Source organism: Microcaecilia unicolor, chromosome 6, assembly GCF_901765095.1.
Source record: "Microcaecilia unicolor chromosome 6, aMicUni1.1, whole genome shotgun sequence".
In the NCBI taxonomy this organism is placed as follows: Eukaryota; Metazoa; Chordata; class Amphibia; order Gymnophiona; family Siphonopidae; genus Microcaecilia; species Microcaecilia unicolor.
This window is the reverse complement of record NC_044036.1, coordinates 156,249,887-156,277,086: the sequence shown is the minus strand read 5'-3', so window position 1 is coordinate 156,277,086 and position 27,200 is coordinate 156,249,887. Positions and strand designations below refer to the sequence as shown.

At 43.5% G+C, this 27,200-nt stretch overlaps 1 protein-coding gene across 2 annotated transcripts in view; it reads right to left on the bottom strand.

Annotated features, from left to right (window-relative positions):
• ACOX2 (acyl-CoA oxidase 2) overlaps positions 1–27,200 on the bottom strand; it is a 65,279-nt gene that overhangs the window by 35,020 nt on the left and 3,059 nt on the right. For both annotated transcript variants that reach the window (XM_030206662.1, XM_030206663.1), the window contains 4 exons: positions 13,228–13,390; positions 9,820–9,971; positions 6,034–6,141; positions 2,679–2,798 (listed from right to left, as the gene is read on the bottom strand). In XM_030206662.1, coding sequence (XP_030062522.1) covers positions 2,679–2,798; positions 6,034–6,141; positions 9,820–9,971; positions 13,228–13,390 — 543 coding nt within the window. The remainder of the gene's footprint in view (positions 1–2,678; positions 2,799–6,033; positions 6,142–9,819; positions 9,972–13,227; positions 13,391–27,200) is intronic.

Here is a 27,200-nt window from a genome sequence, read left to right as displayed (position 1 = left end):
CTATTGGCTGGTTGCCAGTGATTACTATAGTTCTGGCCATGATGGATGCAGTTCACCAGGTCTGGCTCTTGTGAAGTCTTCTGGCCCAACCAATCCAAGCTTAGTTTATTCCCAAGCTTTGCATTAATAGTTGGCTGCAAAACCCATACTGGCCAAAGCAATTGGATTTAAAAAAAAAACATGTGTGACTTAAAAGTTCTGGCTTTTATAATTAATTGGTAATATGTTAAAGGTTCATCACATTAGCTGTATATTAAAAGGCCCCATTACAACTTGTTTGTGCTGTATGTTGAATTTGCAGCCATCAGAATATGACTGGCTGATAAGGGAAGGGAAATGGGACTTGATATACCGCCTTTCTGTGTTTTTTGCAACTACATTCAAAGCGGTTTACATAGTATATTCAGGCACTTATTTGTACCAGGGGCAATGGAGGGTTAAGTGACTTGCCCAGAGTCACAAGGAGCTGCAGTGGGAATCGAACTCAGTTCCCCAGGATCAAAGTCCATTGCTCTAACCACTAGGCCACTCCTCCACTTTCAGCCAATAAAGACCCTTAAAATATAGTCACATAAAAAGGTAATTGATGATTTTTTTTTAGTTGCCCTTTTCTTCTTCATCTTTGAATCTGCCATGGTCGAGCAGCTCTAGGAAACCCTTGCAGGGATGCTTTATCCAAAGTACAATCCAAATAAACAAGGCAAAATAGAGTTCAAATCAAAGTACAGTCAGTGCCACAACTGAGCAGCTCTAGGAAACCCTGGCAGGTCTGAGAATTGCAGGGATGCCTTCTCCAAAGTATAGTCAGTGTCATGCTGACCAGCTGGCGCAGCTGAATATTTTTTCTCCCTCTCTCGCCAGACTGAACTTATCTGTATGGCAAGCACAGACTGAACTGTACCATGTTATAGTCCGAGTCACGGTGACAGCCTCGTCTCTTTATTTTATTATCTTGTATTTTAATCCAAACAGTGAATAAACTGTTAAATATAAGGCATATGAAAATACATATGTAGCTCCCCCCCTTTAAGAATATTATCATCCTCTAAGACACCCTCATCACATAGGGAGAGCTGTGTTAGCAACACTGTCAGGGCCAGGAATCCGGTGTCACTCACAGTGAGCTTTCATACAGGGGAAAGGTAAAACGTAACACTTCATCTAATTGGAAGAGCTTGTAGGAATAAGAAAACCTAGTTAAAAGATGAAAGAAATTAGACCAATTCTTTGGCAGTTCAAGAATCCTTGGATGAAAGCTATACCCTCAGTACTCTACTGAACATTTCAAAAATACACAAAGCAATCAGCAAGAATCATGCAGTACGAGTCAAAATGTTCAGTGCTAAGTTATTCTGTATGAAATTCTTTAATGAGCTCCTTTGCGGATCCTCGAAACCTAATGGTGCAGCCATCAAGGAGGTTTTATGACAGGAAATGGTAGGTGCCTGTCTTGCTCACTCCGTGGGCTGAAGTCAGTGGGCGGAGCTTGCCGCCATATTGTGTGACTCCAAAGATTCGCAGAAGCTAATTGAAAACAATAGCAAACTTGTGAGGTTTATGACTTTCTATATGTGGTTTGTTATTTTTATTATTTGAAAGCTTCCCATACGTAACCCGAGGGTTTTTTTTTTTTAACCTTTGAGGGGTCCTGGGGCGTGAGCAGCAATTTGCGGGTGTGGGCGCTCCGGATCGGCAAACTTGTTTCTGGAGCCGTGAGAAGCTCAATTTTTATAGAAGGCAGCATTAAGAAAGCACCCTGCTCTGCCTGAGCCTCAAGGCTGAGTTGTGGAGACCCCCTCAGGAGGTAAAAAAAAAAGAAAACCAAACCTCAGGTTACATATGGGAAGCTTTCAAATAAATAAAAAAAAGCTGTCAAAAAAACAAACCCCACACATAGGCAGTCATAACCTCACAAGTTTGAAATTGTTTTCAATAGCGTTTACAAATGTTTGGGGGTCACACAATATGGTGGCTGCTCGTCGGAGACTGGTTCAACTTTTTGACATCAAAAACCTCCTTGCAGCCATGTACAGAAAAGCATCGCAACTGAACTTATATGGAATGCAATGTGATTGGTTCATGCTGCATGTTTGTGTGAGCTTTCATGGTCAATAGAAACGAATCAAATCCAGAAATAATGAGGTGACTGGTAACACTGGTCAGAACATGGCTACACCCCTGGGCGTCATAAAAAATAATGATGCAATAAAATATTTAACTGATAAAGGATGAGTATGGTTACTTGCTGTATGGACTTCTGAATGAATGTACAGGCACACTTATGACATTTCTATTCCACATTATCCCGAAAACAAGCTTAAGTTCAATGTGGCTTACAGGTTAGATTAAAAATACAGAGTTTGAATTTCAACAAAAGTGAAGTAGTATGATGAAGTGGCCGAGAGTAACAGATTGGCAAGTAAACTGCAAATAGTGAACATATTGATAGATTCGCAATACAGAAAAGAGATACGTTTATCAACTGGTTATTGTTATATTAACTAATGTAATGAATTCTGGAATGAACTGGTGAAGAAATGAGTTTTTAGCAATTTTCGGAATTGTAAGTAGTTAGGATGAAATCTAATAGATTTTGGGAGAGAGTTTTAGCAAAAACTACTGATTTATAAACCACTTGAGTTATGAATTTGGCAGTTGCTGAACCTGTGACTCTTTACCTGGTAAAGGTGAATGATTGTGAAGGCTGCGGATCTGTACGAGGAAGGGATGCATGCCATAGTTTTTCCCTTTTATATACAGCTGTGCCAGAACCAAGGCATGGGTCGCCGATCTCCCCACTGAAAAGGAAACACAGATAATGCAGACGTTGGAAAAAGACTATTTATTTATTTGCTGCATTTGTACCCCACATTTTCCCATCTATTTGCAGGCTCAATGTGGCTTACACTATGTTGCAAAAGGTATAATCATAAACAGAGTAAGAGGTATGGTCTAAATTTAACATATTACTGTGTAAGAAATTAGGTAGATAGGTCAGTAGAATTATTTACATAACACAAAATAAAACAGGTAAGATATAATGACCAATAGTGATAATGTGATTAACATAATCAAATTAGAAAGGATCAGTATTAGTTGGTTTAGATGTAGAATGGAATCAAGTCATTAAGGAGGATTTTTATTGTAAGTCTCTTCGAACAGGTGAACTAGATAAAGCATCCACTTTTTTGTTTAATTTGAACTAAAACAAGTAAAACAATTTGGGTCAATATTTAGCTACAGTGGTCAGTAAGTTGTTTTTTTTTTTTTTTTTAATGTCGACTGCAGTATTAGGATTTATTTAAAACACACACACACACACACGTATAGATATAGCAGTGCTGAATATATAGTCAGTGGTGTTGAATACACCTGTAGACTGCTGACCGCTATGGCGGCAGCTCTATAGATTGGCACCCATGTATATGCCCCCTGACAGATGTGTGCAAAGGTCTGTATCCAGTACTTGGCACTCAAAATTCAGCACCGAAAAGAATGGGTGCCATGCACGATTCTATATAGAGTCCTATACTTACATCTGCTGAAACCTGGTGTAAATTCTGGCGCCCAAGTTAGGTGTGTTGAGGCCGTATTCTATAACTCTGCGCGCAACTTTTTAGAATGCCCCTGACACGCTCATGCCCCCTTTTGAGTTAGTGGAGTAAGGTGCCAAGCCTTATACAATCAACAAAAGCACTAGGGTAATAGGTAAAATTGTAATTGCTCAAATTAATAAAAACAGAACAAATTACGTATCTGCAATAATTTGATCAATAGTGTGATAAATTAGATAAAACGGAGAACGAGGACTTCAGAATGTTTCTATAAGGTAACGGACCTCTCACAACACACTGTTTCATCTGTCACTCCAAACTCCACCCTACCTATCTTTATGAATACAAAATTCAAAAATGCTTTAATGAAAATCAGTTTTAAATATAAAAAAACAAACAAACCAAAATTTCAGAAATTGCAGCACTGACTCCATATCACACAACCGACACCCACAGTGTACAGATGACGTTTCGGCAGCACAGCCTACTTCTGAGGTTAAGAAAACAATTGGGACTGGCTCACAACTATAGAACGATTACCATTTTACCCGTTACCCTAGTGTTTTTCTTGATTTACTTTTGAGGGTTGTGCTTTTGTCTCCTTGTTTTGTTTTAAGCCATATGGAATAGCATGCAGCCAGATGTACACGCAAATTTTAATGAATGCAAATTAACATCAATAATTGATAGCCCCCAATTATTGTTAACTGGCTTGTTAATTAATTTGCTTGTGCACGAATTTGGTCGCGCAATTCGGAGCACCATATATAGAATCCAGGGAAAAGTGATTTAGATGGACTGTTTACAGAATAGTGCCTACCACTTATGCGCGTAACTGCTAATGACCGGCAGAAATCATGTTGTAAGTGCTACTAATTTTATAAACTAGGTGCCAGCTTCCAGAATTGCCTTTCACATGTCTAATAGCAATATTCAGCCTCTATTCATATAGCTAAGCAATTTAGAATACGATAGCTTTTTTGTTGGCCTAGATTAAAACCATTTAACTATATGGTTAGCGACTAAATAGTGGTGTTATCCATATTGTTAAACAGAACGTCCTCGCTTGGCCTCAGCATTATCCAGACAGCATCAGTGCATTTCTAGGGAACCTTCACTATCCACTTTCCTCCTAATTCTGTAAAAGTCACCAGTTCACAGGGAAGTCCTACAGGGAGGAGGAGTTGGGACAGCAGCCAGCCAATGAGAGTCCATCTTCAGGGAGATGGGCATTCTAGGATGTCAGCCAGCCAATAGAAGGAAGCAGCAGGAACAGCTGGGGGTGGAACCAAGCCCTGATGCTGCTGATTTCTCACAGGAGAGCGGAGAGCAGCAGAGAGGTTTTTCTCACTTTTTCACAGCAGCGGGAGGCAGGGAGCTGCAATTCAAGTATGTCCAACCAAAAAAAAGCACTTTTGTGTTTGCCAAAAAAAAAAAAAAAGGGTTAGTCTACTGCTATCATACATGCAGCTCGTCTGCGTGTATGAGAGCCGTCTTTAGCATGTGCAGAGCAGCCATGCATAGCAATTGATTGTTCTGCGCATGCTCAGCTCACTGACTTGCTTCCCCCATATTGCATGCAAATGAGCTGGGTCGCAAAAAGCAACGAGCAGCTCATTTGCATGCGATTTTCTTTGTGAATCCCTCTGTGTTTCTAAATCGGTAAATTTTTACTGATTTGGAAACGCAGACGGCTCCTTAACGGGACCTTTGTGCATCTCGTTGTCATTCAGTTGAGGAGTATGAGTGTGCTGGGGTGCAAATATTTCACAATGGCAAAAAGTTACAAACAAACATCTTCCAGTATCAATGCTGAGGAATAAGGTTGTCAACTTCCCGTACTTTTCTTCCATTCTCTATGCTTCCCCCACTTTATTACAGAGTGAATATGCTCCACTGAGGAATGCCATCTTTTCATATTAATCTGAAAGAGTCGCAGAGATGCTGCTGTACAGAACTTTCTATGATATTCTGAGAATTCTTTGGATGGCTGCAGCTTTTTTGAAAGAGTCTCTTCCAAATTAAGTTGCTTTATTATGGTATACTGCGTGTGGAGATATTTCCTTAAAGGAGGAAGAAGGCTTCAGATGCTCGGATTACTTCATCCTTTAAGGAAATATCTCCACACGCAGTATACCACAATAAAGCAACTTACTTGGTATGATGTTATGAGAGAAATTTCCAAAGGTTTATATCCAGGTGAAAAGGCCCAACTGAAAATTGGCCCAATTTCTCTAGCATGTCTACTATTGGCTGCATTAAAAGGAAATGTTCTGTGGGTGTGTTTAGATCGGGGGAAGAAAAAACTTAAAATGGGATTTCCCAAAACATGCATGCTATTTGGTCATCTACAAAAATAGCAGATGGGAAGTATATGGATGTTTTTAACATTAACACTGTGCACTTGCTTGTTTTTAAACGGAAACAGTACGAGTTAGCTAATGGGAAGCAGAGAAGTCACACTCCATCTGGTACTTACAGTCTCCAGGCCACCACTTCATTGCAGAGACTTTAGGTGTATTTATCACAAACTCTTGAGTGCTCATGTCAAATGTCGCCGTGGTTTCCAATCCTCGAAGATAAGTGCCTTATATAAAGAAATTAATTAGTCTCTTACAAATCCCTCTACTTTTCCCAACCAGCATTCTTTTATTCCTGTCCATAGATAAAAAAAATAGCAGCAGTGAAAACAAAGGTTAACAAAGGAACAGGGCAATAAAACCCTAAACAAAAGCATAAAGGGGTAACCTGCATGGACTGGTGGTTACAACCCTAACCATTTTACGGGGCAGACTAGCTGACACATTTTGGTTTTTATCTGCTGTCTTCTACTATTTATCAACAACATACAACATACTACAAAGTCAATAAAAACACTGAACTAAAATAATAAAAAGCACTGAACTAAAAGCACAGTCACGAAGCAGGATAACACATGGATCATACTCAACTATCAAAATCACCGTTTCCCAAGTCAGTCCTGGAGTGCCCCTTTGCTAGGATATCCACAATGAATAAAATAATATAAAAGCAGATCAAGTAAAAAAAAATAACAACAAAAAAAAAATAAACAAGAGTATTGGTTTTATTTATTTGTTTTTTTACTTGATCTGCTTTTACATTATTTAAAGCAGGCAGATCGGTGCCTCTTGTTTTGTTGTTATGCACAATGAATATGCAGGAAAGAAATTTGCATAATAGAACCAAATTCTACAAATTGTGCCAAAAAAATATAGCAGTTAGCATTATTCTATAAACAGTTCTCAAAGTTAAGTGCCGGGATCCACGACTACCTTTAGGCGTGAGCATCTACACCAACTGAATCCTGGTGTAAATCCTTGTGCCTATATTAGGCACAGATCCCCTTTATTCTATAACAGCACGCATAAATTGTGGGAATGCCCCGGATTCGCCCATGACCCTCCTTACAGCCGCGTCCCCTTTTTGGAGCCACATGTAAAATTCTGAGCGTGTAAATATCCACATAAATTTAAATTGATGCCAATTAGCACCCATAACTGATTGTTAGGGCACAATTATCGGCACTAATTGGCTGATTATTCAATTAAATTGTGCGCAATTTTTAGCACCATTTATTAAATTTGAGGATTAACAGAGGTAGTATATGCAAATCAATTTCATGCATATTCATTGTGGATATCCTAAAAGCCTGACTGGCAAAGGGGTACTCCAGGATCGACTTGGGAATCGCCGATTTAAATCATTAAACATCACACCATAAATTCTAAACGTAACAGAAATGAAATCTACCCAATAACGTAAATAAGAATAGAGAATAGCCTTTAATGACTAACACTGTAAATGCCACTTTTATCATACAGAACTTAACACTCATGCAAAAAGAGCACTTTCTCTATCAAAATGTGGTAATAACACTGTGGAAACCCAAATCACCTTCTTTCTATATAATTTGTGTCACAAGCGGAGAAGGAAGCAAATATTATTTAGGAGGCAAAAGCCTCTATATGTCTATAGTCTCAATTTAGTTTGTATTTTAGGACTCACAGAACCACAATCTTCATCGGCTGCAAAAAAAACCTCCAGTTTTTATTGCTTTAATTATCCTCTTCTCACTTTATCAATTCTTTTTGTTGTTTTTTACTTTTATTATAAATAAAAAATTGTGTAGCACTTGTCTTTCCGATCCACTTCCTCCTCCTGGTGTAAACCCCCATGTCTAAATTAGGCACGGATCCCCCGAATTCTGTAACACTGCACACAAATCCTAGAAATGCCCCTGACTTGTCCATGCTACCCATGGCCCGACCCCTATTCAAATCCACATGGAAAAATTTACGCTCACATCTTTATAGAATAGAGACTATAAAGAGGCACGTGTAAATTCCAATGATTGCCAATTAGTGCCAATAATTGTTAGTGCCCTATTACTGTATCAGTGCTAATTAGCTCGTTAAGCAATTAAATTGCACGCATAAATTGGGCACGCACTTAAATTTGCATGCGTAATTTTGAGCACTATTAGAAGACAAGTCCTGCAGTGCTCTGTGTGACATATTTATTTAATTATATATTACCTCCCTGATCTTACATTATTATACTTGCTTGAAGCAGGCCACGACACCCATCTGTACCAATAAAGTCCTGGTTGTTCAATAAAAATTTAGGTACACACGGTCAGAATACCTTTCTATATTATAAAAAACTGTATTACAAAAAACTGTAACAATTTATTTAGGGTGAAGATCCTTGATTCTGGAAGGGTTAATGCTTATAAACACTTGGAAAGCAATTCTATAACTTGGCGCCTCCGGTTACGCACACCAGTTCCACGTGCCAAATGCCAGTGCTGTAACAGCATCTGTGCACAAAGGTATCGCTATAGAATATTAGCATAAACCTGAATTAGCACACCTAAATTATGCCAGATCGATGGCAGCCATCGATGTGTGCGCCTGAGTATACTATAAGTTATGCATGTAAATTGAAGGCACACCTATAGCCCACCCATGACCCTTGAAGTTATGTGCTTTAGCACTTAGGCGTAACCATACAGAATAGCGTCTAGTGTACATTCGTGCATAACTACCAATTCCTGGTGCCTATGACCCGCTTATGTGGTGTGTACGTCTAGGCGCCAATTTATACAATTACCTCCTTAATTTTGTCTTTTTGCATTTTGACTCCTTGCAAGACAAAAGTACACTGGGGTCCTTTTACTAAGCTATGCTAAAAAGTAGCTGTAGGTTTCCTCAGGGCTGCCGAGAGACTGAGCCAGGCCTGGGGCAGAATCGTAATCGCTGCCAACCCCCCCCCCTCAAATCATCATCGCCACCGCCCCCCCCCCCCCCCCCCCCCCCTCAGCCCAAAGTACCTTCCTCTGCCCAGCATTGCCTGCCCTGCGGCTGCTTGCCTCAGGTTGCACACGCTGTGTCTCAAATCTGAGCATGTGCAGCCTGAGGGCCCAGCAGCTGCTAGGCAGGCAATGCAAGGGAGGCCTAGCACCAGAGTTCTCTCTCTACTGCTCCTGTCAGGACACGATCACCCGGGCCCAGTCAGGAGTAGGAGAGAGAGAGACCCCTACGCTGGGCCCCCCATGGAGGCCCAGGCCCATGGAATTTTGCCCCCCCCTGCACCCCCCCTCTCGGCGGCTATGGGTTTCCCGTGCACTGAGGCCACTTTAAGCATGGCAATTAAATAGCCACATTCGGTTTCTTGTGATGACCACGCCCTAAATTTCCCCATTAGTGCGTGGCCATTACCGTCAGGAACTCTTACTGCCACCCATTTAGGAGGTGGTAAGGGCTCCCATGCTAATCGGGTAGCGAGCAGTAATGTGCTCGCGTTACCCGACTGGTGCAGGCATGCCTATTCTCTGCCTCCAGACATGCTTCCCATGGCAAAAAATATTTTTTTTACATGGGAGTAGCCCACGCTGATGGTCAAACTACTGCGAGACGCCTCAGCGCATCCCGCGGAAATACTCTTTTACCGCGTTAGGCCTACCGTGCCTTAGTATAAGGGCCCCATTGCAAATCAGGGTGCTTTTTTCAGGAAACTAGATCATTACAGAGTGTCATCCTGTTCTCAACTCCTGAAGGAATATTAAGCTTCAGATTCTGCTGTGAGATTTTATCACAAGGAGGTACAGGTCTGCACCAGGGAACATCGTTTATTTCTGTCCAACATGAGAGCCCATTAAGGAGACACATCTCTAGTTTTATTCTTGCTGCAAAAATGGTGAATGCTTTATTTACAAAGTAGTGTAATTTACTCACAAACTTACCATGTCCCAGTTCGGTCTGAGCGTACGTTCCTATGATATTATAATTCTGAGCTAACGGTATCCACTTGGCAATCTGTTCATCGGTGCCCAGTTCCAAGATACAGTTCACAAAAACAGCGTGAACATTGAAACCAATGTCTCCTGCCAGTACCCTGCAATTAAAAAAGGACCTGGATGTGATGGAACAGCTTTCACCAGAGTGTTCATTCCCTGAAACAGGATAGTGCAAGGAACAACTACTAAACAAACTGCAAATAGCACAAAACACAGCAAGACTAATATTTGGATTAAATCAATACGAAAGAGCAAGTCCACTGCTCCAAAAACTATACTGGCTGCCCATTAAAGCACGCATATCCTTCAAAATTTGCTCCATGGCCTATAGAATAATTTTTGGCCTCGCACTGAAATACATGACAAATCTAATTGAACTACCTATGCGCAACGCAATCAAAGATGCAAGAACATACCTCACCCTATAGTTTCCTCGATGTCAAGGCGGTAATGGTCTATGTGCGTATAATGCTGATTACCACCCAGTTAACGCCGCATGCTGGAAAATTTCTGGCGTGCTTAGTGGATGCATGAAAAAATAAAATTACCGCTCAGGCCACGCGGTATTTCAAAACTGACGTGCGTAGGACGCGTGTAGGTGCCTACGTGGCTTAGTAAAAGGGCCCCTAAATTTGGAAAATAAATAAACAAACGTATATAGTAGTACCATTCCTTTACTAATTTGATTTGCCCTATCAATTTTGATATAATTTGTGCTCTGGTATCAGTGTCTCCTATTGGTTTTGCTCGTTCCACCGGATCTCTGAGTTGCTCATTAGGCCTATATTTTTATTTATTTATTTATTTGTTACATTTGTATCCCACATTTTCCCCACCTATTTGCAGGCTCAATGTGGCTTACATAGTACCGTGAAGGCGTTCGCCAACTCCGGTAGAAGAACAAATACAAAGTGATGTTGTAGTCGAATAGGATTCATACATTACAGACACATTGGGAATCGCAGAGAAGAGTTATATAGTGTTCATTACGAGCTTTGGTTACGTTGTGTTGCAGGGTTCAGGCGCTTAAGTTGGGTCGATAGGGTATGCCTTTTCGAACAGGTAGGTCTTTAGTGATTTCCAGAAGTTAAGGTGGTCGTACGTTATTTTCACAGCTTTTGGTAATGCATTCCACAATTGTGTGCTTATGTAGGAGAAGCTGGATGCATAAGTTGACTTGCATTTGAGTCCTTTACTTCATCTTCATTAGGGGCCGGTTTACTAAGGTACATAGGCGCCTATGCGCATCCAACGTGCGCTATATTGGAACCACCACCTGGCCACCGCGTACCCCGGGCGGTAATTCCATTTTTGACGCGCATCCAAAACACGCCACGTGGCGCTTACCCAGCAGTAATCACCAGTTTACGCCTGCTGGCCACTTACCGCCTGGTTAGCGCTTGAGAACCTTACTAAGTCAATGGGTGACTGTAAGGTCTCATGCCGAAAATGGACACACATTGGTTTTAATTTTGCCGCACGTCCATTTTTCACCACAAAAAAGCTTTTTTTTTTCCAGGCGCGCTGAAAAAAATGACCTGCACGTGTCCAAAACACGCGCCTACACCAAGCACAGGCCACTTTTAGGCGTGCCTTAGTAAAAGGGCCCCTTAGTGCCATACATTCTAACTAAGCAGTTTCCTTTTTTTAGGACTTCTGGCCTGGGCCCCCTCAAATTTCCTCTGGGGCTCTGGTTTTGCTGGCCAGGGTCCCCGAACCCCCGCCAGCTGAAGCCTTGTCCAGCGCCGGTCTCCGGCACCGCCACATTGCCTGCCCTTTCTCCCCCCTCACGTCCTGCACGCTCCTTTTAGTGAAATTGAGCATGCTCAGTTTCATTAAAAGGAGCACGCAGGACATAAGGGGAAAGAGAGAGCAGGGCGTTGCTGGAGAAGGCTTCAGCCAGCTGTGTATGCCTTGTAGCGCTATAGAAGTGATAAGTAGTAGCAGTAGTATTTGCTGCAGCAGTGGGTGGGGAGCGGCAGGGCAGCAGGGTGGCAGACCAAAATTGCCCCCACCTTGGGTTCTGGCCCCCTCCCACCGCAAGGTCTGGCTATGCCCCTGACGTAGACGTGCTGGCGTTTTTAGCATACGTTAAAAATAAGCGTGAGCTAAACGCTAAGTATTTCTATGAGCATTTTTAGCGTGCCTATTTTTAATGCGCACTAAAAACGCCAGCGTGCCTATGCAAAAGACCCCATTATTTTGTTTTCTTTGTAAAGGAAGTGAGTTATAGCATAATTACAGCTGCCAGTGCTTGGGGAATTGTTCAAACCTGCCATGATTGGAGCTATGTTCACTGTCTGACAGGTTCTAAAGTATGTTTTTTTTATGTTTATTCATAAGCTGCCTACCAATAGAAAGAGGTAATTCAGAATCACTGATATCTGTATGCTCTTCATTCAGATGTACCAGGGCTACAACCTCTCCATTAGGATACTTTAAACTTCCCCATTTTGCTAGTATCCTTCACTTCAGTTTTAGTAGAGTCCTTCATTTCAAAATTGGCTCCTCCTTCCTTCAAATACATTAAGTACAATAAATAAACCATTCTAATAGTCTTCTTGACCAAAGGGAAACTAAGGGCTTCTTTTACAAAGCCACGCCAGCGATTCCCTCATGGCACATGAGAGGAAACCTACAGGAATTCAATGGGCTCCCCCTCATTTGCTGCGCCAGGAATCGCTGGCCCGGTTGAGTAAAAGAGGCCCGAAGTTATTTGCAGATTGTGATACCCTTTAACTAGGCCACCATAAAAATGATTCACAGATGTGATATGCAAGCTGTTAAGGATTCAAAGGTCCCTTCAGATGTCCTAAGAGACCACCCCATAAAGGAAGTGATGAAGACAAGGGTAAAATAAGCTGAGGACATCTAGAATAATGCAGCCACTGTAACTACTTCATTAACACTTAAAAAAGATTTTCCTGATGTGGGTGAGCTGTTAAGAGGGAAACTCAAGAGATAACATCAGAAATATATCGTCACATAAGAAGTAGTGGTTCCATGAAATGGCCTCCTAGCAGAGATTTAAACAAACAAAAATACAGAATTCAAAAAGGCCTGGGGGGAGGGGGGTATACACTGAGGATCCTTAGTTATAAAGGACTAATGGGATCAAACATATGGCCTAAGGTACTGCAGCAAGAATGAAGCTGGATTGATTTATCTGCCATCATATTTGTTGTTAATGTTTGTGAGACTTACATCTTAAAATATTTTAGCCTAATAAAAAGGTGGCATGTCTGCCTTACTGCTCTGCTGTTTTTTTTTCTTCTAAGAAATGTTAGCTTCACTTCTTCTGCACTCTGACCTGAAAGCCTACAAACTGCTATTGTCCAGCAAGTAAAGCATTACCTATTAAGCCACTGTATCTCAGGACCATCCTTCATCCATCCCAGCTGCACCATCTTCTTCTTCAGGTGTATGGACTTCTGAATACCTCTCTCATATCTCTCACTTGAGCTCAGAAAGTATTGGTTTTCTCTACTAAACACAGGGTCACTGTGAATAGCGGCCTCTGCAAAGAAGACATAAAAACTTTAGAACCTGTCAGACAATGAACATAGATAGCTCCAATCATGGCAGGTTTGAGCAATTCCCTAACCACTGGCACCTGTAATTATGCTATAACTCACTTCCTTTACAAAGAAAACAAAATAATGGGGTCTTTTACGTAGGTGCGCTGGCGTTTTTAGCGCGCGTTAAAAATAGGCACGCTAAAAATGCTTATAGAAATACATGGGCGTCTTTAGCGTTTAGCGCACGCTTATTTTTAACGTGTGCTAAAATCGCCAGCTGTATAAAAATGCTACAGAAGGGGGGCTGGGTGCTGATGATTATGCAACCTCCAATTCCTTGAACATGAGAGACTTAGCCCATAGAAAGTACACCCAGATAGAGTTGAAGCTGTGACCTCTACTACAGCCAAGCCTGAGAACTATATCTTGATTTCACCTGAAAAATATTACAGCCTTCAGTAAAGTCCAGAACTCAGAATCACAACAGGAGACATTTCAGAACCAGGAACGCCTGCACAATACAGCCAAGTCAATCAGGAGATAATTAATTTGAGATTCATAGTTGCTATTTATGGACATTATGGATTCATATTTTGATTTATTTTTAGTCTAGCATTAACCCTGTCTATTGGAAAGGTTCTATTTTATTTTCTTAGTGCTTCCTTTAGGCTAATTTATGTTGCTAATGACACTGTTTCCATTGTAGAAGGACATTTGTAATTCAACCCTTATTGTTTTTAGATTTGCTTTTCTGTGTACTTTCATTTAGGCATAATTAACCTTTGACATGTACTTTAACACTTACCTACCCAATGCACCTTTAGGCTAGTCCTATCCAACCCTGCCTTCATATTGACAAGGCCAGTTTGCCTTAGTCCAAGTAGTTATTCCCATCACCTCTAGCCCTCTCCAAGGAGAAACTCTATTAGAGTTCCTAGGGGGGGATGCCAGATGATTTTAAAATGCTCGATTAGGTTGCAGCTGACTTTAAATCCACAATGATCTATTGGCTGGAGTAATTATACCATGTATGCATATATGCAACCTATCCTACTAAATGGTATCCTATATGTTGACATATACCTTTCTCTCATTGTTCCCTATGTTGTAAATACAAAAGATTCTTTTTAGATTCTTTAATTCAACATGCCGTTGTTTAAATTTTAACACTGATTGCTATAGTACCATAGGAGTGATTGAGCTACTCTGGAACGATAGCAATAATGGAAATTTTGCACTTTCAAATTTGCCTGAGGGAGCTAGCATGCTTCCGAACTTGCTAGGTACTTAGACAGGTATTACAAATCCCAATTTCTTCCTTTGAAGATTCATATACCTATAGAAAATGTTGCTACCATGTTACTCTGTGATAGAAGCCCTAACTGTTGCCCTCAGCCTATTCTTAGCTACATCATTGGCAATCTTGAACACAAAGACTCCCCTTAATAATGTCTTGTATACTTATACTGTCCACCTCCCTGGTGCTCAGAAAGATCGTTTGGCCATGATGGGTAAGGAGGAATAACGTGTCCCAACCTAAGACAGCCTTCGATCAGGGTACTAGTCTTATTGTTCTGAGGTGTGAACATAAGGCCTAGATGATTGACTTGGCCTACTATAAGTTGTCAACCCATATATTGTTGAAGCCCTTTCCTAAAGGCCTTCAAAGGAGGGAGATGTATAAAAATGCTACAGCTATGAGCCTTGGTCCCCTGCCTAGACTTTGGTTCAGGCTCTAAAATGAGGGAAAAGCTTACAGGCCTGTGTGGCTCTTGCTTGAACTCCCAGTGTTGGAGCACTGCCGAGAACAACAGGAAACACAAGGGTGGGGGTCCAAAGGACAGAGTGACATTGTGGTCAGCCATGGTGTGAGAAAGGAAAGGTGTAGCTGGATGCAGGGTCTTGCTTAAGATTTGTGGTCAAGCGAGCTAAAGACAAAACCATGTTAGCAAGATAAAAGCTACTCATTAGCATGAGCCAATCAGTGGTAACCATGACATTAGCATAGATCCAATCAGGTATATCTATTGTCATATTATCCATATCCTGAGGGCACCTATAAAAATCAGGGTATTTCCTGGTTTAAGCTAGAGAGAAGGGTTGGCACTCTCTCTCTCCAAGGGAAACCAATGTGACCAGCAGAATTGACAAATTACCTAATTGCTTTCCCTTGTAAAACCTTTAATTGGTAAAAGAAATTATAAAAGATTAGGAACTAATTAACACCTGTTTGCAGCTGGATTATTATATTCCTATAATTAATTGATTGTACGTGCCTGTTGTCAATCACCGATTTGACTTGTATCTTGGCAAATAAACTCCTCATCCCAAATGATGTTCTGTGGACTTCACTTAATGATCAAAGGCTGTAAGTATAAATGCTTTTGCTGTATCAGGCTATCTTTCGCTGCATTGTATAACTTGTAATCTAAATCCAGTTTGTCATAAGGCTGGTATCTTTTCCTTGCCAGTGCTGAGAGGCGGACCAACGTCTCTCTCAGTGGCAATTCTTTTTAGAACTTCACAACTTCTTGATTACCCCGGTACTAGTGCTATTTAGAGATGGAGTCAGCCTTCTTGGGGGTTCTCTCTGCCACTGGACAGCTGAGCTCCAGTACCAGACAGAACCTAGGGGTCTCTGAACCCCTAAATTAAAACACAGCACATCTACGTCTGGGGCATAGCCAGACCTTGCGGTGGGAGGGGGCCAGAGCCCGAGGTGGGGGCAATTTTGGTCTGCCACCCTGCTGCCCCCCCACCCACTGCTGCAGCTAATACCTTGGCTGGTGGGGGTCCCCAACCCCCGCCAGCTGAAGCCTTCTCCAGCACCGCCGCGTTGCCTGCCCTGCTCTCTCTTTCCCCTTATGTCCTGCTTGCACAATTTCACTAAAAGGAGCGTGCAGGACGTGAGGGGGAAGAAAGAGCAGGGCAGGCAACGCGGCGGTGCCGGAGACCAGCGCTGGACAAGGCTTCAGCTGGCGGGGTGTTTGCCAACAAAACCAGGGCCCCAGAGGAAATTTGAGGGGGCCCAGGCCCCCTTGGCCCCACATACCTACGCCACTGACCTACGTAAAACACCCCCTTAACCTTGTTGTTCTGGTTGCTGCTTATAACCACAGCCCAGATAGGACCCTGAACAATATCAATGTAGTTACACTGGAGTTACACCTAATCACACTGACCACCCTTCAACATCTTCAGTCCTTCTGTGACTGTTCTCTTGTGCTTGACTGCTTAAATATTTTAAATTTAAATGCTTTACTTTTTGTCTATTAGATTGTAAGCTCTTTGAGCAGGGACTGTCTTTCTTCTGTGTTTGTACAGCGCTGCGTACACTTTGTAGCGCTCTAGAAATCTTAAATAGTAGTAGTAGTTTGCTAGAAGAGTCCCTTATAATTAAAACTAAAAGAAAATCAACAAACTAGTTGAATAGAAATTGTTTCTACCTAAGGCTGGTAACACTGCTTTAAAACATTTTTAGTGGTCCTGAAAGATTGTAACTTTAAATGCTTCTTAGCCTTCTAAGGGAACCTTCTCTGCTGCATTTCTTTTAGTTGATAGTATTGAGAAGAATGTAACTTGAAATAAAAACTGTTTCAACACAACATTCACAACAAAAAAATTTATTACTGAGTAAAAGTGAAAATCTGGAAAATTATAAACCGAAATTTGAATCTGAGATTTCTGAAATTTCCAGGTTTTTTTTACTTCGATCTCAGAGAGAAATTTGCCACCAACACAGAAGATTTAATATATTCCAACAAAATCTTCTGAAAGTAACGTAGAGACTGAAGCTCAATCCGCCCCTTTGTTTCCGAGCACTCTACCAAAACCCTCATCCACACCCTTGTCACCTCTCGTTTAGACTACTGCAATCTGCTTCTTGCTGGCCTCCCACTTAGTCACCTCTCCCCTCTCCAGTCGGTTCAAAACTCTGCTGCCCGTCTCATCTTCCGCCAGGGTCGCTTTACTCATACTACCCCTCTCCTCAAGACCCTTCACTGGCTCCCTATCCGTTTTCGCATCCTGTTCAAACTTCTTCTACTAACCTATAAATGTATTCACTCTGCTGCTCCCCAGTATCTCTCCACACTCATCCTTCCCTACACCCCTTCCCGTGCACTCCGCTCCATGGATAAATCCTTCTTATCTGTTCCCTTCTCCACTACTGCCAACTCCAGACTTCGCGCCTTCTGTCTCGCTGCACCCTACTCCTGGAATAAACTTCCTGAGCCCCTACGTCTTGCCCCATCCTTGGCCACCTTTAAATCTAGACTGAAAGCCCACCTCTTTAACATTGCTTTTGACTCGTAACCACTTGTAACCACTCGCCTCCACCTACCCTCCTCTCTTCCTTCCCGTTCTCATTAATCGATTTGATTTGCTTACTTTATTTATTTTTTGTCTATTAGATTGTAAGCTCTTTGAGCAGGGACTGTCTTTCTTCTATGTTTGTGCAGCGCTGCGTATGCCTTGTAGCGCTATAGAAATGCTAAATAGTAGTAGTAGTAGTAGTAGTAGATTAGATGTTTCAGCAATTCTGGAATCATCTGATATTGAAATTTCAGGTACTTTATTGGTGTCCTTCATTTTTCTACAAGATGAAGAAGCAATGCTGAAATTGTATTATAGATCTTCGAATACTACCTTCCTGGGAGGGAAAATTTTAGTCTTCCCCGATGTTTCTAGGTGGACTCAACGTAAGAGGACATTTTTGTTAATGTGACAAGCTGTAATTTCTTCAGGAGCTACTTTCCAATTGCGATTTCCCTGCAAGTGTTTTATTTCCTTTCAAAATAACAGATATATATTTTCTGAACCACCGCAATTGCAATTTTATCTTGAAGGAAAAGGGGTATCCAGGGATAGTTTTGCCACTTTTAACCCGGTTTAGTATTTGAAGGTTTTGGTTTTTTTCCCTTTTAAATTTCCTTTTTTTTTTTAGCTTCTTTCCAGCTTCCTATGAAATTTCCGTAGGGCCACTCTCTCCTTAATGTGGACAGATATATTGCTTGTTTCCTAGGGACCATATTTACTAAGCCACAATAGTGTTTTTAGCGTGCTCTAAACTCTAGAGTCACCCATATGTTCCTATGGAAGACGTGCGAGGCGTATTTTCAAAGCACTTAGACTTACAAAGTTACATTGTAATCTAGGAAACTTTCTAAGGCTAAGTGCTTTGAAAATGAGCCCCTTTGTGTTTAGCACGTGCTAATCATTAGCGTGTGCTAAAAACGCTAATGCGCCCTTAGGGGGGCCTTTTACTAAAGATTAGCTTGAGTTATCTGCAGCAGGGCCCATTGTATTCCTATGGGAAAACTCGAGCTAAACTTTAAAGACCCCCTTAGTGCTGCTTAGTAAACAGGGCCCTAGATATGCTGATTTCTTCTTATGTGTAAATTTCTGAATTACTTTTCAAAGTGTATTCTTCAAATTGCATATTTTTAAATGCAAATAAAAAAATTGTGGGATAACATGAAACTTCTTTTACACACTCTCTTTTTTTAAGACTTGAATTGTATTAAAATTTTTGAAAATGCAACCATAACAAACATATAACAAAGCAAATACATCCTGTAAATTGCCTCTAACCGCCCCTCCTAAACTCCCCTTATCAACCCCTCAATATTCAAAGCATTTAACCAGCCAGGATCGGCACAGTTAAAAGCCTCATAACCAGCTTTCTGGCGATATTCAGTGGGGCACAGCTAGCTATCTCCCACTGAATACTGCAGGGTGGCAGATAGCGGGTTATATCGGGCAATATAACCAGCTATCCACCAATTTTCAGCCCCACCTTAGCGGCTATCGCCTATGTTTACTAAGCGGGGCTATGGGCACGTTAAGAGTTTTTAACGCGCGTAAATGGTTAACGCACGATGAATGCTAACGCATCCATAGAAATGTATAGGCGCGCTAGCATTTAACGCCCCTTCAATTTACAGGTGCGTTAAAAACGCTAACGCACCTTAGTAAACATACCCCTATATTTGGCCGCTTGAATACATGGGATATCTTTGACCGGTTTGAACATAACCGGCTGTCTGAATATCGACTTGGTCGGTTACTTTCAAACCGGCTAAATAGAAACCCGGATATTCAATTCCAGTCACCGGAAATGGCCTGGCATTGAATATCTGGGTTTAGCTTTGACCACGGTAGTTAGCTGGGCTAACTCCCTTGGTCTGATTATCAGCCCCCAAGAGTTCAAGTTCAAATGCTTCATCACTAACCCCCAAAGATTTTTGTTCAATAGTCCAATCTATGTTTCCTCAGAGCTATCCGTTCACTGGGTAAATCTCTCTTATCTGCACCCTTCTCCTCCACTGCTAACTCCAGACTCCGTTCCTTTTATCTCGTACGATAAAGCGAAAGACAACGTGGAGAAGGAGACAAACAAGAGCGCTGGGGCCAGCTGGTTTTCTATGCTGGCAGCTCTCGCACACTTACAGTGGTGGAAATAAGTATTTGATCCCTTGCTGATTTTGTAAGTTTGCCCACTGACAAAGACATGAGCAGCCCATAATTGAAGGGTAGGTTATTGGTAACAGTGAGAGATAGCACATCACAAATTAAATCCGGAAAATCACATTGTGGAAAGTATATGAATTTATTTGCATTCTGCAGAGGGAAATAAGTATTTAATCCCTCTGGCAAACAAGACCTAATACTTGGTGGCAAAACCCTTGTTGGCAAGCACAGCGGTCAGACGTCTTCTGTAGTTGATGATGAGGTTTGCACACATGTCAGGAGGAATTTTGGTCCACTCCTCTTTGCAGATCATCTCTAAATCATTAAGAGTTCTGGGCTGTCGCTTGGCAACTCGCAGCTTCAGCTCCCTCCATAAGTTTTCAATGGGATTAAGGTCTGGTGACTGGCTAGGCCACTCCATGACCCTAATGTGCTTCTTCCTGAGCCACTCCTTTGTTGCCTTGGCTGTATGTTTTGGGTCATTGTCGTGCTGGAAGACCCAGCCACGACCCATTTTTAAGGCCCTGGCGGAGGGAAGGAGGTTGTCACTCAGAATTGTACGGTACATGGCCCCATCCATTCTCCCATTGATGCGGTGAAGTAGTCCTGTGCCCTTAGCAGAGAAACACCCCCAAAACATAACATTTCCACCTCCATGCTTGACAGTGGGGACAGTGTTCTTTGGGTCATAGGCAGCATTTCTCTTCCTCCAAACACGGCGAGTTGAGTTCATGCCAAAGAGCTCAATTTTTGTCTCATCTGACCACAGCACCTTCTCCCAATCACTCTCGGCATCATCCAGGTGTTCACTGGCAAACTTCAGACGGGCCGTCACATGTGCCTTCCGGAGCAGGGGGACCTTGCGGGCACTGCAGGATTGCAATCCGTTATGTCGTAATGTGTTACCAATGGTTTTCGTGGTGACAGTGGTCCCAGCTGCCTTGAGATCATTGACAAGTTCCCCCCTTGTAGTTGTAGGCTGATTTCTAACCTTCCTCATGATCAAGGATACCCCACGAGGTGAGATTTTGCGTGGAGCCCCAGATCTTTGTCGATTGACAGTCATTTTGTACTTCTTCCATTTTCTTACTATGGCACCAACAGTTGTCTCCTTCTCGCCCAGCGTCTTACTGATGGTTTTGTAGCCCATTCCAGCCTTGTGCAGGTGTATGATCTTGTCCCTGACATCCTTAGACAGCTCCTTGCTCTTGGCCATTTTGTAGAGGTTAGAGTCTGACTGATTCACTGAGTCTGTGGACAGGTGTCTTTCATACAGGTGACCATTGCCGACAGCTGTCTGTCATGCAGGTAACGAGTTGATTTGGAGCATCTACCTGGTCTGTAGGGGCCAGATCTCTTACTGGTTGGTGGGGGATCAAATACTTATTTCCCTCTGCAGAATGCAAATAAATTCATATACTTTCCACAATGTGATTTTCCGGATTTAATTTGTGATGTGCTATCTCTCACTGTTACCAATAACCTACCCTTCAATTATGGGCTGCTCATGTCTTTGTCAGTGGGCAAACTTACAAAATCAGCAAGGGATCAAATACTTATTTCCACCACTGTAGCAGCAGCGGAGAAAGCGTATCATAGCATGACATTCTTGGGCCAGAAGCTAGATTTGTCTTAATTTGAGTGAACCTTTGGAAGAATATCTATATATGCCAATCCATAGACCCCTGAAGAAGGCCTCCCTGGCTGAAACACGGACCGTGTAGGGTCTTAATAAATGAATTTGGATTTTTTACATCTATGATTTTAGTTTGGTCTTTCTGTCATAGGCGTAGACTGGGGGGGCGAGGGGGGGCAATGCCCCCCCAAATGACGCGAGGCGCCGCCGCGCCATTAGTTAAAGAAAAACAAAAAACCACATGCAAGCACGCGCTCCTCTCCATCCGCTTGGCTTCCCTGCCCTCTCTATCTGCGTCCCGCCTTCCTCTGACGTCATTTCCTTTCGGGCGGGACGCAGACAGAGAGGGCAGGGAAGCCAAGCGGATGGAGAGGAGCGTGTACGTCTACCCCTCTCCATAGGCGCCCGGTATAAGAGGCTTGGGGAGGCTAAGCCTCCCCAGCCAGAAGTGCAGCAAGGGCAGGGCAGACTGGACCACCCCGGGTGCAGCTCCCGCTGCCTTGAACATCTCCCTCCCTCCCTCCCTCCCGTGGACCGCGCGATCATTACCGCCACCCCCCCCCCCCGACTACTGCAGTATCGCTCTCCCCCTCCGCTCCTGTCCTGTCACGTCGTCTTTGAATGTCAAGGATTCCTTCCGGTAGCATCAAAATTGTCAATGATGTAAGCGCTGCTTTCAGCCTGCCCCGGAAGGAAGCACTCTCTGTACAGTTTCCCGCGTAGGAAGGACGCTGTCCAGAGAAGGCTTCTGGGGCAGGCTGAAAGCAGCGCTTACATCATTGCCAATTCTGCTGCTACCGGAAGGAATCCTCGACGTTCAAAGACATGACAGGAGCGGAGGGGGAAAGCGATACCGAACTAGTCCGGGGGGGGGGGGGGGGGGGTGAGCGATGCATCATGCCAGCCAGCTGCTAGACCAAAGGGAAAGGGGGTGGAGAGAGGAGGATGTGAGGTGCCACATCTAAGGGGAAGAGGGAGGAAGGAAAGCAATGGCAGGGAATAGGAAAAGGGGGGTGGAGAAAGGAGTGAGAGTGATGGGAGCAAGAAGGGGAGGGAAGAGAAAGGTGGGATGCATGAGGACGCTGGAGGAGAGAGAGAGAAAGTGGAAAAGTGCAGGGGAGAGCCAGGGACATGCAAAAGAGCAGGGGAGAGTCAGAGAGAGATGGGGAGAGAAAGAGGGGACATGGAAGAGAGCAGGGGACAGGCAGAGAGAGATGGGGAGCGAAAGAGGGGACATGGAAGAGAGCAGGGGAGAGCCAGAGAGAGATGGGGAGAGAAAGAGGGGACATGGAAGAGAGCAGGGGAGAGCCAGAGAGAGATGAGGAGAGAAAGAGGGGACATGGAAGAGAGCAGGGGAGAGCCAGAGAGAGATGGGGAGAGAAAGAGGGGACATGGAAGAGAGAAGGGGACAGCCAGAGAGAGATGGGGCGCGAAAGAGGGGACATGGAAGAGAGCAGGGGAGAGCCAGAGAGAGATGGGGAGAGAAAGAGGGGACATGGAAGAGAGCAGGGGAGAGCCAGAGAGAGATGGGGAGAGAAAGAGGGGACATGGAAGAGAGAAGGGGACAGCCAGAGAGAGATGGGGAGAGAAAGAGGGGACATGGAAGAGAGCAGGGGAGAGCCAGAGAGAGATGGGGAGCGAAAGAGGGGACATGGAAGAGAGCACGGGAGAGCCAGAGAGAAGATGCTGGATGGAAGAGGAGAGAGAGAGAGATTAGTGGAAAGATGGGGAGAGAGAGAGAGAAGCTGCTGGGGAGAAACTGGGGCAGACCCTAGCTGTCAGACGGAGAAATGCTGAATGAAAGGAGGGAGAAAGAGGGAAAATGCTGGAAGGAGGGGGCAGAAAGAGGGAAGACAGTGGACGTAAGGGTAGGGAGGGAATGAGGAAAGACACTGGAAGGATGGGGATAGAGAGGACATGCTGAATGGAAAAGGGTCGAGAGAGAGAACTGTTTAGAAGGAAGGGAGATAGAGGGAGACAATGGATGGAAGGAGAGGGAGACAATAGACGGAAGGATTGGGAGAGGGTAATGGGTAGAAGGATGGAGAGAGAAAGAGGGATGACACTGGATGGAAGGGTAGAAGAGAAAGACATGGATGGATGGAGGGGAGGGAAGAAGGAGATGCACACGGATGGAGTAGAAGGGAGAGAGGAGAAATGCCGGACATGGATGGAGGGGAGGAAAGACAGAGGAAGTTCATGCACATGGATGGAGGGGAGACATGCTGGATTTGGATGGAGGGGAAATTGCTGAATTTAAGGGCTGGATTGGAACACTTTGAGGGCAGATGCTGAAACTGGAGAAAGGATAAGGACAGGGCTACAGATGGTAGACAGGACGCATAAGGACACAGGAGGATGGTGGACATGTTGAGAGAAAAAATATCAAATGGAAAGAAGACACTGGGACCAAAGAATAGAAAAACTAAATGATCAGACAACAAAGGTAGAAAAAAGTATTTTATTCAGAATTTATTAACTGGAATATGTCAGCTTTTGGCAATGTGCATCTGTGATATTTTGCATGTAAGTTTCAATTTTTCTAGTATTGCTGCATGCTGAGTCTGACTTCTTGAGGTAACTTTCCAGTTTTGCCTTCATATCTGTTGTGTCATGTGTTTTTCATGTGTAATCAAGGTGCAGTATTCTACTAGTGTGTAGTATTTACAGCCCTTTTTTTTGTTTGTTTCAATAGGTTGTGTACTGGTGTTTTAGAGCCCGGTGAAATTACAGTGCTGCTTTTCCACGCATAAGGTTGTAGCTCATCCTGTCCTTGGAATTAGTGCTGTTATGGTTTGCTAAGGTTATGAGTGTGTTTTTGCACAAGTTTGTGTATAGTGTTTTGCAGTGGAGAGATTGTGTACTGGCATTACTGAGGTGGCACCAAAACATCGGAAAGGGTTTTAGAGCCTAAATCATGACACACTACCTCTTGAAGGATCTATATATAGTTGTTAATAAAAGGAGCTCATTGTGAACACTATCCACCCTAAAAGGGTGTTTTGTGGCTCTACATGAGAATTGTGATATTATGATCCCTTGTTTCATATTGTTGACGGTCTGCATTTTCTATATGGGTAGTATATTGGTGTATTAGGGTCTGCCTAGTGTTATGGTACAGTAAGGTTTGAGTATGTTTTTGCACAAATATGTGCATAGTGTTTTGCAGTTGAGCGATTGTGGTTAGTATATGCTTTGAGCAACCACTTTATTCTTTGACATATGATACATATCTAATATCTAAATTTAACAAAAGGTATTGTGACTATTTTATTTTTACTTATTTTTTTTCTGTGTTAATTGTGGCTATAAGCTCCGCCCCTGGCTCCACCCCTAACCCCACCCCCTTTAGCCTCCCCAAACAGTTGGGCCACCGACCGCCTATGCCCCTCTCTCTTCCTCCCTCCCTCCGGCGCAGGCAGCAGTCTTTTCCAGCGTTCCTGGCAGCGGTAGCGTTGTACACGCTGCCTTTGGCTCTGCCCCGAAGCCTTCTCTTCAAGTTCCTGTTCCCGCATAGGTGGGAACAGGAACTTGAAGAGAAGGCTTCCGGGGCAGACCGAAGGCAGCGTGTACATCGCTACCGCTGCCAGGAACGCTGAAAAAGCTGAAGATTGTTGCCTGCACCGGAGGGAGGGAGGGAGGGAGGAAGAGAGGGGGTAAACGGAGTCACCATCTTGGACCTCGCGGGGGGGGGGGAGCAGAGGGAAGATGGATGGGACTGGGAGGGGTGGGAAGCAGAGGGAAGGAGCAGGAGATGGATGGGTCTGGGTGGGGTGGGAAGCAGAGGGAAGGAGCAGGAGATGGATGGGACTGGGAGAGGAGGTGAGCAGAGGGAAGGAGCAAGAGATGGATGGGACTGCGAGGGGTGGGGAGCAGAGGGATGGACCAGGAGATGGATGGGATTGGGAGAGGTCAGGCACAGCAGAGGGAAGGAGCAGAAGATGGATGGGACGGAGGGATGGTGAGCAGAGGGAAGGAACAGAAGATGGATGGGACTGGGAGGGGTGGGGAGCAGAGGAAAGGAGCAAGAGATGGATGGGACTGTGAGGGGTGGGGAGCAGAGGGATGGACCAGGAGATGGATGGGATTGGGAGAGGTCAGGCACAGCAGAGGGAAGGAGCAGAAGATGGATGGGACGGAGGGATGGTGAGCAGAGGGAAGGAACAGAAGATGGATGGGACTGGGAGGGGTGGGGAGCAGAGGGAAGGAGCAAGAGATGGATGGGACTGCGAGGGCTGGGGAGCAGAGGGATGGACCAGGATGGGATTGGGAGAGGTGAGGCACAGCAGAGGGAAGGAGCAGAAGATGGATGGGACGGAGGGATGGTGAGCAGAGGGAAGGAACAGAAGATGGATGGGACTGGGAGGGGTGGGGAGCAGAGGGAAGGAGCAAGAGATGGATGGGAGTGGGAGGGTGGGGAGCAGAGGGAAGCCTACTAGAAAGAAGACACTGCATAAAACAGAAGACACTGGGATCAAAGCGAATAGAAAAACTAAATGATCAGACAACAAAGGTAAATAAAAGTATTTTATTCATAATTTATTAATTGAAATGTGTCAGCTTTTTGAAATGTGCATCTGTGATATTTTGCCTGTAAATTTCATTTCCTTCCTCCATATTAGCATATTCATTTGCATATGTATATATGCAAATGATATGCTAATATGCTCCGCCCATTCTTTGCCCCCCCAAATGAAACAGTCAAACTACGCCTATGCTTTCTGTACATCTTCCGTTCTTGTTGTTTTTTGGTTTTTCACTGGAGATTTGGACTCTCTTTGTCGTTGTTGAACATTTTTATCTTGCTGCACCATATGCCTGGAATAGACTTCCTGAGCCGGTACGTCAAGCTCAATCTCTGGCCATCTTCAAATCTAAGTTAAAAGCCCACCTTTTTGATGCTGCTTTTAACTCCTAACCCTTATTCACTTGTTCAGAACCCTTATTTTATCATCCTACTACTACTACTTATCACTTCTATAGCGCTACAAGGCATACGCAGTGCTGTACACCATACACACTTTAATATTCCCTTATCTCTTGTTTGTCCTGTTTGTCTGTCCTAATTAGATTGTAAGCTCTGTCGAGCAGGGACGGTCTCTTCATGTTCAAGTGTACTGTGCTGCATACGTCTAGTAGTGCTATAGAATGATAAGTAGTAGTAGTAGTAGCTATCATCAACAGAGTGTTTTTTTCAACTTTTGAGTGTTCCGCGGTTTGTTTCTCAAGAACCGTGATCCACTTCACACTCTTTTTTCTTCTCTTAGTGGGTCATTTACAAAGGCGCACTAGCGTTTTAGCGCATGCTAAACGCCCATCTTACAATGCAAAGAGAATGATCAGACCTCCATTCAAAAGTCACCACTGATCTGGCAGAGTAAATACAACTTAGGACTGCTCTGTAATAAAACTTGTCGATATTGAGATTCGTGTGGTTCAAAATGCAGAGTTATGACCATCTTGGAAGCTTTTGAGTCGCAATACAGAGCATTCTCGCCCTGAAGCAGCTTATTGCGAAATAGAGAACCCCTGTTGGGTGTAGGCTGTGTTGCTTTCACATTTTATTGTTTGGAGTTGACGATACGTATTGCTGGTTGATGAGATGGACGTCGTCTTCACTTTTGGATACACGTTGCCTCTGTGGCACAGCTTAGTAACTGCTCCAATTATATGGGATGTTGAGAGCACTGCTATTTGCTGTT